The sequence below is a fragment of the Bombina bombina genome, chromosome 6 (assembly GCF_027579735.1).
Source record: "Bombina bombina isolate aBomBom1 chromosome 6, aBomBom1.pri, whole genome shotgun sequence".
Classification (NCBI taxonomy): Eukaryota; Metazoa; Chordata; class Amphibia; order Anura; family Bombinatoridae; genus Bombina; species Bombina bombina.
Window position 1 is genome coordinate 219195652 of NC_069504.1, and position 13025 is coordinate 219208676.

At 39.4% G+C, this 13025-nt stretch overlaps 1 protein-coding gene across 1 annotated transcript in view; it reads left to right on the plus strand.

The window, feature by feature from the left end:
- Window positions 1–13025, plus strand: part of ARID2 (AT-rich interaction domain 2) — a 574897-nt gene that overhangs the window by 371918 nt on the left and 189954 nt on the right. The window contains exon 12 of the mRNA XM_053716737.1: window positions 4526–4604. Coding sequence (XP_053572712.1) covers window positions 4526–4604 — 79 coding nt within the window. The remainder of the gene's footprint in view (window positions 1–4525; window positions 4605–13025) is intronic.

Sequence of the window (13025 nt, forward strand, 5' to 3'; positions counted from 1 at the left end):
GTATCTAAAGATATTAGATAGTATACTAATATAGTAATTGAGTTATAACATTAACTAAAATTTGCTGCACATAAAGCTGGGCTTCTGAAGTGATCCAATAACACAAAATATACAGTTAGAGGTTAATAGAGGTTAATTAATACATTACATGCCAGACAGGAGGAGTGATATATGCACTATATCACTAGGAGTGATATATGCACTGATGTACGTAGGTATGACAACAAGAAAATTGAGAACTAGACTGGGAGAACATTTAAGAAACATTAAAAATGCCACTAAAGACAAACAAGCAGATAAAAAGATCACAAGCGTGGCATCCCATTTCCTCAAAAAACACAATTGTAAAACCAATAATCTAACATGTTTTGGATTGCAAAAACATAGATTTGGGAATGAGAGGGGGGAATTTGGAATGTGAGTTATAAAAAGCAAGAAACACAGTGGATCTATTTATTGAATTCCGTTCAACCACACGGACTAAATTAATATAATTATTTTTCTTTTTTAGAAGTTCATAATAGCGTTATCTTGACCTATATCTATCAAAGAGATATTTCTAAACTAACCACGTTAATCACCAACAATACAAACTAATGGTATTATTATATATTAGATTGTACTTAGATAAGGACCTCTAACTTTTAGACTAATACACACACTTTATATTAAAACGATACACAATCATTTAATTTAACCACATGAATGTACTTAATATCACTTTCACATTTGGAATTTTTTTGTCTTATGATAACACAATCACTTGTAGGTATATATGATCTATAAGCATTCATAAAAACACATTCTATTGTGGGCACATCACATCCCTTATATCAATAGGTTATAAAAATATACAAACTAATCACATGGTTTTGTTTACTAATATTATTCTACTATTATATAACCAATATTTTTTTGTATTGTCCCCTATGACAATAACAGTCACTAGTAGCTAGCTATACATGACACATGATTTACTCACAAACCTAAAAGTGAACAGACACTTATCACTAGTTCAGTTTGTGCACATCCTTTCTCTTTTTTCCCTTTTTTTTTTTCTCTTTTCTCACTTGTCCTAATAAATAGAAGATGCTCTTTATAAATAATATATTTGTAGAATATATTATGATAGCTATTATACTTTTAATATGTAGGTTAATATATTATTAATAATCAACTTAATTCATGGAATAAAGTAAACCACTAAGCATATTTTTCTCTCTCTTATCATAATTCACGACCACCTTCTCCAAACATCGAATCTCAAATCAGCCAACACATTACAAACAGACAATATAGTTACACTACATAAAGGTAATTCAATTAAATAAGTTTCCTATATCCTCCCATTTCGAATTGTACAAAATAAATATAACCATATGACTCAATATGTATATTTTAATCATAGGCACTAGATAGGGTGCCTATGATTCAAACCGGATCGTTAAAATTTGTGCTGTCATAATAATGGACATTGCAAGTGTTCACATCCTTTAAATTCCCGCAGAAGCCGGCATGCTTTACCCTTTTGAGAAAGCCAACTCGGTGAAACATGTCAAGGGCGGGATTCTCCTATAGTTTTAATTGTATCTGGCACTAGACCGTTTTCAGATTAACCTACTGGATATGCCATTATAAGGTTGACTAACTTGTTCACCTATCTTGAGTACCAGCTTCTAAATTTAAACTCTGTGTTATAGATTATTATAGGAAACCCAGAAAAATGTGTGGGCGTACTATTTAACTATTTATATAGCTATTGTGTGTTATTTGACTACTACAGGAGCCCAGCAATATGTGTGGGCGTACTATTTAACTATTTATATAGCTATTGTGTGTTATTTGACTACTACAGGAGCCCAGCAATATGTGCGGGCATACTATTTAATACTGATATAGCTATTGTGTGTTATCAGAGTATCTTAGGAGCCCAACAATATATGCGGGCATATCATTTAATCGTTTATATAGCTATTGTCACGGAGTTATATAGCAACATTTTATTTACTGCTTTAAACACATACGTATATTAATATACAATGTAATACAGAGGAGAGTGCGGGCCTGAAACCGTAATATCTTTTTGAATTAAAGTATACTGAGCTGCATAGCCACAATTTAATCTTTAGTGGAGCAATAATATTTGCGCTATTCTTTGCAACCCTTGACATTCATTTGGGGTAATAATCTATCATAAGTGCTGGAGCATAATTCTTACATATTATCACAAGAGATACAAAGTAACTTTTGATAGACTATTGCTACTACTACTTAGAGATTAGATCAATAGCCCAGCAAATGTGCGGGCGTTTAATTCTAACAATATATACTAATTACAACAAGAGTTACTAAGTCATTACTGATATATGGTTACCATCTGTAGACTCAATTTGTGGTTTGATATTTAATATTAGCGACTCATATAACACTATACAGTATACATATAGTCTATTCATTGTCATAGACATCAGTTATATGGTAAGTTTAATTGCAACTATACCGCTATAAGGCCAACTCGCCTGATCCTCTGCATATAATATTAACCTCTAACTGTATATTCTGTGTTATTGGATCACTTCAGGAGCCCAGCTTTATGTGCAGCAAATTCTTACAGAGTTATACAGCTACATTTTATTTAATGTTATAACTCAGTTACTATATTAGTATAATATCTAATTTCTTTAGATACTTAGTTACACCACAACCCAGCAATACGTGCGGGCCTGATAATGGAATAATATTGATGAATTAAAGTTCACTGAACTGCATAGCTGCCTGTACATACTATTATCCAGAAATAGCGTATGGGAACTCAGGCCAACTATTAGGTGAACAAGAAAATTTGCAAATATTGGAATAGACCTGTACATCATAGACACAACATATTTAGTGTATTATCTGTTCCAATATTCCAATACCATTTACACGCCTCTTACTATTCTTGGCTATCCAGTCAATCATATTTAGGTCTTTAGATGCCAGATCATTGTTTTTAACATTCCCTGGTTTTTAAATTATCTAATAAAGTTATGTTTTAATTTGTACTGTGTTTACAGTTATACCAACACCTTATACTTATGATACAAAGAGTAGAAAGAGGGCGCCACAATAGTGTGATACCGTCTGGATATGCAGGTACAAATAAAAGTAAGTATTATGCTTACCAAATGGTGTGGCACTGTGCTGTGACCAGTGCAAGAAAGCAGGCTAGCACTTATCAGTGGCTAGTACACTGTGGAAGCCAAGCTCCAAAGGCACTTGTCCTAGTTGTATCTTTGTATATGCCTCCTGTTGGCCGGACTCCAGGTGCTGTAAAGGTGTAATCTTTTGTGTGTTGTTCAGTTGGTATTGATAAACCACAACACAGAAAACTTCAAATAAAATGGCTTTTAATACTTATGACGCGTTTCTCAACCTCAACCAGGTTGTTTCATCAGATAAATCTGATGAAACAACCTATTTGAGGTTGAGAAACGTGTCATAAGTATTAAAAGCCATTTTATTTGAAGTTTTCTGTGTTGTGGTTTATCAATACCAATTGAACAAAACACAAAAGATTACACCTTTACAGCACCTGGAGTCCGGCCAACAGGAGGCATATACAAAGATACAACTAGGACAAGTGCCTTTGGAGCTTGGCTTCCACAGTGTACTAGCCACTGATAAGTGCTAGCCTGCTTTCTTGCACTGGTCACAGTACAGTGCCACGCCATTTGGTAAGCATAATACTTACTTTTATTTGTACCTGCATATCCAGACGGTATCACGCTATTGTGGCGCCCTTTTTCTACTCTTTGTATTTTAACAGTTGTCCTATACTCTCTGGGATCAAGAGGAGCAGCCTGACTCACCATACCTATTAGGAGGATACATTCATTCCTTCAAAGTTACCACCAGCTTATGGACATTATACGGGACTAAAACGGTAGACCTGATCTACTATATTCAAAGTATTTCACCTTGTTTTACATTGCATGTGTTATTTTTCTTTTATAATATCAGCGCTCTTTTTTTATCCCTCTATTGGGATACGTTCACCTTATACTTATGACTTATATTTATTTCTAGGAATTTAGAGAGTGCTACAAGTGTATTTTTTTTTAATCGGTGGTAACCTTTCCACCTATTGCTAGTGAATCAAATTTCTGTTTAATACACAGCACCTCCCTGCTATCATTTCTGCAAGATACAGCAGTGTACACAGCAATTCCTAAGGTAGTGCCATTGATTTTCCATATTACTAAATTTACAAAACTGCTCTGTGTGTATTATATCACATTCATTTTAATAGAGCCACAATAAGCTAATGTACTTGACTTATACATTATATATTTATTTTACAAAATATAACTATATAGGTGCACTTTGCATCAAAATGTTATTTCAATTTTTTAAAATATATTTCAATTTTTCTTACTCTTCTCATGCGTTTTTTTTTTTCTTGAAAGCCGTTGTGTTTTAAGAAACTATCTCTACAACACTGAAATGTTGTTTGTTTCATGTTTGTTTTTTGTTTTTCATATAGTTACAAGGCCAGTTACTGCTCATGCTACTCCACCCCCAGGAATTGTAGAAATAGACAGTGAAAAGTTTGGTTGTCAATGGTAAGTGAAAATGCACAAAGTCTATTTAAGAGTGAAGTTTACAGTGTCCTTTTTGATTCTTTACAAACTGAACTGTATATCTCTCATATACCAACAGTGAAATCCCCAAGATAGCACTAGACTATAAGACAAATAATGAATAACTTGTATCCTTTATGATAGGTAGAAACCAACCACAAAAACATCTACTCTGCCTTTTCCAATGCTTTTATATACATTTTATCTTAGGTTCCATAAGCCATATCAGTAATTAAAGGTATGAGCTATTAGGTGCTGGTTCAGGTGCACTCTTATCTTTGCTGATGTTAGTTTCTACCATTTTTGTTTAAGGTAAGTTTAAATGTTATTTCTCCAACATAGGTGTGTCCGGTCCACGGCGTCATCCTTACTTGTGGGATATTCTCTTCCCCAACAGGAAATGGCAAAGAGCCCAGCAAAGCTGGTCACATGATCCCTCCTAGGCTCCGCCTACCCCAGTCATTCTCTTTGCCGTTGTACAGGCAACATCTCCACGGAGATGGCTTAGAGTTTTTTAGTGTTTAACTGTAGTTTTTCATTATTCAATCAAGAGTTTGTTATTTTCAAATAGTGCTGGTACGTACTATTTACTCAGAAACAGAAAAGAGATGAAGAATTCTGTTTGTATGAGGAAAATGATTTTAGCAACCGTAACTAAAATCCATGGCTGTTCCACACAGGACTGTTGAGAGCAATTAACTTCAGTTGGGGGAACAGTTTGCAGTCCCTTGCTGCTTGAGGTATGACACATTCTAACAAGACGATGTAATGCTGGAAGCTGTCATTTTCCCTATGGGATCCGGTAAGCCATGTTTATTACGATTGTAAATAAGGGCTTCACAAGGGCTTATTTAAACTGTAGACTTTTTCTGGGCTAAATCGATTGATTATTAACACATATTTAGCCTTGAGGAATCATTTTATCTGGGTATTTTGATATAATAATATCGGCAGGCACTGTTTTAGACACCTTATTCTTTAGGGGCTTTCCCAAAGCATAGGCAGAGTCTCATTTTCGCGCCGGTGTTGCGCACTTGTTTTTGAGAGGCATGGCATGCAGTCGCATGTGAGAGGAGCTCTGATACTTATAAAAGACTTCTGAAGGCGTCATTTGGTATCGTATTCCCCTTTGGGTTTGGTTGGGTCTCAGCAAAGCAGATACCAGGGACTGTAAAGGGGTTTAAAGCTTAAAACGGCTCCGGTTCCGTTATTTTAAGGGTTAAAGCTTCCAAAATTGGTGTGCAATATTTTCAAGGCTTTAAGACGCTGTGGTGAAAATTTGGTGAATTTTGAACAATTCCTTCATGTTTTTTCGCAATTGCAGTAATAAAGTGTGTTCAGTTTAAAATTTAAAGTGACAGTAACGGTTTTATTTTAAAACGTTTTTTGTTCTTTCTGATCAAGTTTATGCCTGTTTAACATGTCTGAACTACCAGATAGACTGTGTTCTGAATGTGGGGAAGCCAGAATTCCTATTCATTTAAATAAATGTGATTTATGTGATAATGACAATGATGCCCAAGATGATTCCTCAAGTGAGGGGAGTAAGCATGGTACTGCATCATTCCCTCCTTCGTCTACACGAGTCTTGCCCACTCAGGAGGCCCCTAGTACATCTAGCGCGCCAATACTCCTTACTATGCAACAATTAACGGCTGTAATGGATAATTCTGTCAAAAACATTTTAGCCAAAATGAACCCTTGTCAGCGTAAGCGTGGCTGCTCTGTTTTAGTTACTGAAGAGCATGACGACGCTGATATTAATATCTCTGAAGGGCCCCTAACCCAATCTGAGGGGGCCAGGGAGGTTTTGTCTGAGGGAGAAATTACTGATTTAGGGAACATTTCTCAGCAGGCTGAATCTGATGTGATTACATTTAAATTTAAATTGGAACATCTCCGCATTTTGCTTAAGGAGGTATTATCCACTCTGGATGATTGTGAAAATTTAGTCATCCCAGAGAAACTATGTAAAATGGACAAGTTCCTAGAGGTGCCGGGGCTCCCAGAAGCTTTTCCTATACCCAAGCGGGTGGCGGACATTGTTAATAAAGAATGGGAAAGGCCCGGTATTCCTTTCGTCCCTCCCCCCATATTTAAAAAATTGTTTCCTATGGTCGACCCCAGAAAGGACTTATGGCAGTCAGTCCCCAAGGTCGAGGGAGCGGTTTCTACTTTAAACAAACGCACCACTATTCCCATAGAGGATAGTTGTGCTTTCAAAGATCCTATGGATAAAAAATTAGAAGGTTTGCTTAAAAAGATGTTTGTTCAGCAGGGTTACCTTCTACAACCCATTTCATGCATTGTCCCTGTCACTACTGCCGCATATTTCTGGTTTGATGAACTGCTTAAGGTGCTCGATAGTGACTCTCCTCCTTATGAGGAGATTATGGACAGAATCAATGCTCTCAAATTGGCTAATTCTTTCACTCTAGACGCCTCTTTGCAATTGGCTAAGTTAGCGGCTAAGAACTCTGGGTTTGCTATTGTGGCGCGCAGAGCGCTTTGGTTGAAATCTTGGTCGGCTGATGCGTCTTCCAAGAACAAGCTACTAAACATTCCTTTCAAGGGGAAAACGCTGTTTGGTCCTGACTTGAAAGAGATTATCTCTGATATCACTGGGGGTAAGGGCCACGCCCTTCCTCAGGATCGGCCCTTCAAGGCAAAAAATAGACCTAATTTTCGTCCCTTTCGTAAAAACGGACCAGCCCAAGGTGCTACGCCCTCTAAGCAAGAGGGTAATACTTCTCAGGCCAAGCCAGCTTGGAGACCAATGCAAGGCTGGAACAAGGGAAAGCAGGCCAAGAAACCTGCCACTGCTACCAAGACAGCATGAAATATTGGCCCCCGATCCGGGACCGGATCTGGTGGGGGGCAGACTCTCTCTCTTCGCTCAGGCTTGGGCAAGAGATGTTCTGGATCCTTGGGCGCTAGAAATAGTCTCCCAGGGTTATCTTCTGGAATTCAAGGGACTTCCCCCAAGGGGGAGGTTCCACAGGTCGCAGTTGTCTTCAGACCACATAAAAAGACAGGCGTTCTTACATTGTGTAGAAGACCTGTTAAAAATGGGAGTGATTCATCCTGTTCCATTAAGAGAACAAGGGATGGGGTTCTACTCCAATCTGTTCATAGTTCCCAAAAAAGAGGGAACGTTCAGACCAATCCTAGATCTCAAGATCTTAAACAAATTTCTCAAGGTCCCATCGTTCAAGATGGAAACCATTCGAACTATCCTTCCTTCCATCCAGGAAGGTCAATTCATGACCACGGTGGATTTAAAGGATGCGTATCTACATATTCCTATCCACAAGGAACATCATCGGTTCCTAAGGTTTGCATTCCTGGACAAACATTACCAGTTCGTGGCGCTTCCTTTCGGATTAGCCACTGCTCCAAGGATTTTCACAAAGGTACTAGGGTCCCTTCTAGCGGTGCTAAGACCAAGGGGCATTGCAGTAGTACCTTACCTGGACGACATTCTGATTCAAGCGTCGTCCCTTCCTCAAGCAAAGGCTCACACGGACATTGTCCTGGCCTTTCTCAGATCTCACGGCTGGAAAGTGAACGTGGAAAAGAGTTCTCTATCCCCGTCAACAAGGGTTCCCTTCTTGGGAACAATTATAGACTCCTTAGAAATGAGGATCTTTCTAACAGAGGCCAGAAAAACAAAGCTTCTGGACTCTTGTCGGATACTTCATTCCGTTCCTCTTCCTTCCATAGCTCAGTGCATGGAAGTGATCGGGTTGATGGTGGCGGCGATGGACATAGTTCCTTTTGCGCGCATTCATCTAAGACCATTACAACTGTGCATGCTCAGTCAGTGGAATGGGGACTATACAGACTTGTCTCCGAAGATACAAGTAAATCAGAGAACCAGAGACTCACTCCGTTGGTGGCTGTCCCTGGACAATCTGTCTCAAGGGATGATGTTCCACAGACCAGAGTGGGTCATTGTCACGACCGACGCCAGTCTGATAGGCTGGGGTGCGGTCTGGGGATCCCTGAAAGCTCAGGGTCTTTGGTCTCGAGAAGAATCTCTTCTACCGATAAATATTCTGGAACTGAGAGCGATATTCAATGCTCTCCAGGCCTGGCCCCAGCTTGCGAGGACCAGGTTCATACGGTTTCAATCAGACAACATGACGACTGTTGCGTACATCAACCATCAGGGGGGAACAAGGAGTTCCCTAGCGATGGAAGAAGTAACCAAAATTATTCTTTGGGCGGAGTCTCACTCCTGCCACCTGTCTGCTATCCACATCCCAGGAGTGGAAAATTGGGAAGCGGATTTTCTGAGTCGGCAGACATTGCATCCGGGGGAGTGGGAACTCGATCCGGAAATCTTTGCCCAAGTCACTCACCTGTGGGGCATTCCAGACATGGATCTGATGGCCTCTCGTCAGAACTTCAAAGTTCCTTGCTACGGGGCCAGATCCAGGGATCCCAAGGCGGCTCTAGTGGATGCACTAGTAGCACCTTGGACCTTCAAACTAGCTTATGTGTTCCCGCCATTTCCTCTCATCCCCAGGCTGATAGCCAGGATCAAGCAGGAGAGGGTGTCGGTGATCTTGATAGCTCCTGCGTGGCCACGCAGGACTTGGTATGCAGATCTGGTGAATATGTCATCGGCTCCACCTTGGAAGCTACCTTTGAGACGAGACCTTCTTGTTCAGGGTCCGTTCGAACATCCGAATCTGGTTTCACTCCAGCTGACTGCTTGGAGATTGAACGCTTGATTTTATCGAAGCGAGGATTCTCAGATTCTGTTATCGATACTCTTGTTCAGGCCAGAAAGCCTGTGACTAGAAAGATTTACCACAAAATTTGGAAAAAATATATCTGTTGGTGTGAATCTAAAGGATTCCCTTGGGACAAGGTTAAGATTCCTAGGATTCTATCCTTCCTTCAAGAAGGATTGGAAAAAGGATTATCTGCAAGTTCCCTGAAGGGACAGATTTCTGCCTTGTCGGTATTACTTCACAAAAAGCTGGCAGCTGTGCCAGATGTTCAAGCCTTTGTTCAGGCTCTGGTTAGAATCAAGCCTGTTTACAAACCTTTGACTCCTCCTTGGAGTCTCAATTTAGTTCTTTCAGTTCTTCAGGGGGTTCCGTTTGAACCCTTACATTCCGTTGATATTAAGTTATTATCTTGGAAAGTTTTGTTTTTAGTTGCGATTTCTTCTGCTAGAAGAGTCTCAGAATTATCTGCTCTGCAGTGTTCTCCTCCTTATCTGGTGTTCCATGCAGATAAGGTGGTTTTACGTACTAAACCTGGTTTTCTTCCAAAGGTTGTTTCTAACAAAAACATTAACCAGGAGATTATCGTACCTTCTCTGTGTCCAAAACCAGTTTCAAAGAAGGAACGTTTGTTGCACAATTTGGATGTTGTTCGCGCTCTAAAATTCTATTTAGATGCTACAAAGGATTTTAGACAAACATCTTCCTTGTTTGTTGTTTATTCAGGTAAAAGGAGAGGTCAAAAAGCAACTTCTACCTCTCTCTCTTTTTGGATTAAAAGCATCATCAGATTGGCTTACGAGACTGCCGGACGGCAGCCTCCCGAAAGAATCACAGCTCATTCCACTAGGGCTGTGGCTTCCACATGGGCCTTCAAGAACGAGGCTTCTGTTGATCAGATATGTAGGGCAGCGACTTGGTCTTCACTGCACACATTTACCAAATTTTACAAGTTTGATACTTTTGCTTCTTCTGAGGCTATTTTTGGGAGAAAGGTTTTGCAAGCCGTGGTGCCTTCCATTTAGGTGACCTGATTTGCTCCCTCCCTTCATCCGTGTCCTAAAGCTTTGGTATTGGTTCCCACAAGTAAGGATGACGCCGTGGACCGGACACACCTATGTTGGAGAAAACAGAATTTATGTTTACCTGATAAATTTCTTTCTCCAACGGTGTGTCCGGTCCACGGCCCGCCCTGGTTTTTTTAATCAGGTCTGATATTTTATTTTCTTTAACTACAGTCACCACGGTACCATATGGTTTCTCCTATGCAAATATTCCTCCTTAACGTCGGTCGAATGACTGGGGTAGGCGGAGCCTAGGAGGGATCATGTGACCAGCTTTGCTGGGCTCTTTGCCATTTCCTGTTGGGGAAGAGAATATCCCACAAGTAAGGATGACGCCGTGGACCGGACACACCGTTGGAGAAAGAAATTTATCAGGTAAACATAAATTCTGTTTTTTCACAGCTGAAGATGCTTATGGGCCACTGAATAGCATTTGAAATGCAGAGAGGTATCTAGTATCTCTGTTACCTCTAGAAATAATAAGGTTAAAAATGTTCTGCTAGTAGAATGTTTTATGCCTACCTTTATTGCAGGCCGACAGGTAAAGTATTATTAATCTCTTACTGATATTTCTAAAATGACCTGTCATAATGAGCTTGAGATTTGTCATTGAGTTTCACACTCTTCTAGTACTCCTGGAGGGATTAGGCTTGCAGGGATGTCTTTTAGTAATAATCCTATGGTGACATTGTTTCTGGAATCATCCTTCGTTAAAGCACTGCTCACGTTTATTAACCTGAATGCTGAGAGATCCCCTAGTTATGTGTCTTTGAGTAATCTCAAGAAGCATAAGTAAAAATCAAAGCATACTGTTTTACTTTTTTTTTTTTTTTTTATTGTGAGACTTACAGGACGTGTAATACAGAGCTTCCTGCACATAATCAGAATCCATCAATCACAGCTATACTTTTTGAGGGTAACCATATAGTTAAAGGGACAGTTTTCAAGTAAAGTTTTATTGTTTAAAAAGATAGATAATACCTTTATTACCCATTCCCCAGTTTTGCACAACCAACACTGTTATATTAATACACATTTTACCTCTGTGATTACCTTGTATCTAAGCATCTGCAGACTGCCCACTTATCTCTTTTGACAGACTTGCATTTTAACTAATCAGTGCTGACTCATAAATAACTCCATGGGAATGAGCACAGGGTTATCTATATGACACACATATACTTGCACTGTCTAACTGTGAAAAACTCTCAAAATAAGAGGTGGCCTTCAATTGCTTAGAAATCAGTTTGAGCCTACCTAGGTTTAGCTTTCAACAAAGAATGCCAAGAGAACAAAGCAAATTTGATGGTAAAAGTAAATTGAAAAGTTGTTTAAAATTGCAAGTCCTATCTAAATCATGAAAGTTTAATTTTGACTTCACTGTCCCTTGCTTTGTTCTTTTGTTATTCTTTGTTGAAGGGTAAATCTAGTTAGGCTGATAGGAGCTTACTAGTATGCATGAGTCTTTAGCTATAGCTTTTTCTCCAACATTGGTGTGTCCGGTCCACGGCATCATCCTTACTTGTGGGAATATTCTCTTCCCCAACAGGAAATGGCAAAGAGCACAGCAAAAGCTGTCCATATAGTCCTTCCCAGGCTCCGCCCCCCCAGTCATTCTCTTTGCCGCTCTGAACAAGTAGCATCTCCACGGAGATGGTGAAGAGTATGTGGTGTTTAGTTGTAGTTTTTTATTCTTCTATCAAGAGTTTATTTTAAAATAGTGCTGGTATGTACTATTTACTCTGAAACCGAAAGAGATGAAGAGTTCTGTTTAAAAGAGGTGTATGATTTTAGCAGCAGTAACTAAAATCGATTGCTGTTCCCACACAGGACTGTTGAGCTGAGAGAACTTCAGTTGGGGAGAACAGTTTGCAGACTTTTCTGCTCAAGGTATGACTAGCCATTTTTCTAACAAGACTGTGTAATGCTGGAAGGCTGTCATTTTTCCCTCATAGGGATAGGTAAGCCATTTTCTTAGACTAAAACAGAATAAAGGGCTTTTTATGGGCCATATACTGGTAGACACTTTTAGGGGCTAAATCGATTGCTTTATTTAAGGATTATATGCAGTTTGAAGTTGAATTTCACACTTTTATAACATTGGGGAACGTTTTTAGCGCCAGGCACTTGTTAAGACACCTTCCCAGTCAGGAAGGGCCTTTCTCTGTAGTAGGCAGAGCCTCATTTTCGCGCCATTACTGCGCAGTTACTTTTGAGTACAGTACATGCAGCTGCATGTGTGAGGGTCTGGAATCCACTGAAAACGTTCCTAGAAGGCTTCATTTGGTATCGTATATCCCCCTGGGATTGGTGAAGTCGCAGCAAAGGCTGTGGCTGGGACTGTAAGGGGGTTAAAATTGTAAACGGCTCCGGTTTCCACATTTTAAGGGTTTACAGCTTGAAAATTGGGGTGCATTACTTTGAATGCATTAAGACACTGTGGTGAAAATTTGGTAAAGATTGGATAATTCCTTCATAGTTTTTCACATATTCAGTAATAAAGTGTGCCCTGTTAAACATTTAAAGAGACAGTAACGGTTTTGTTTTAAAACGGTTTTTGTGCTTTATTAACCAGTTTAAGCCTGTTTAACATGTCTGTA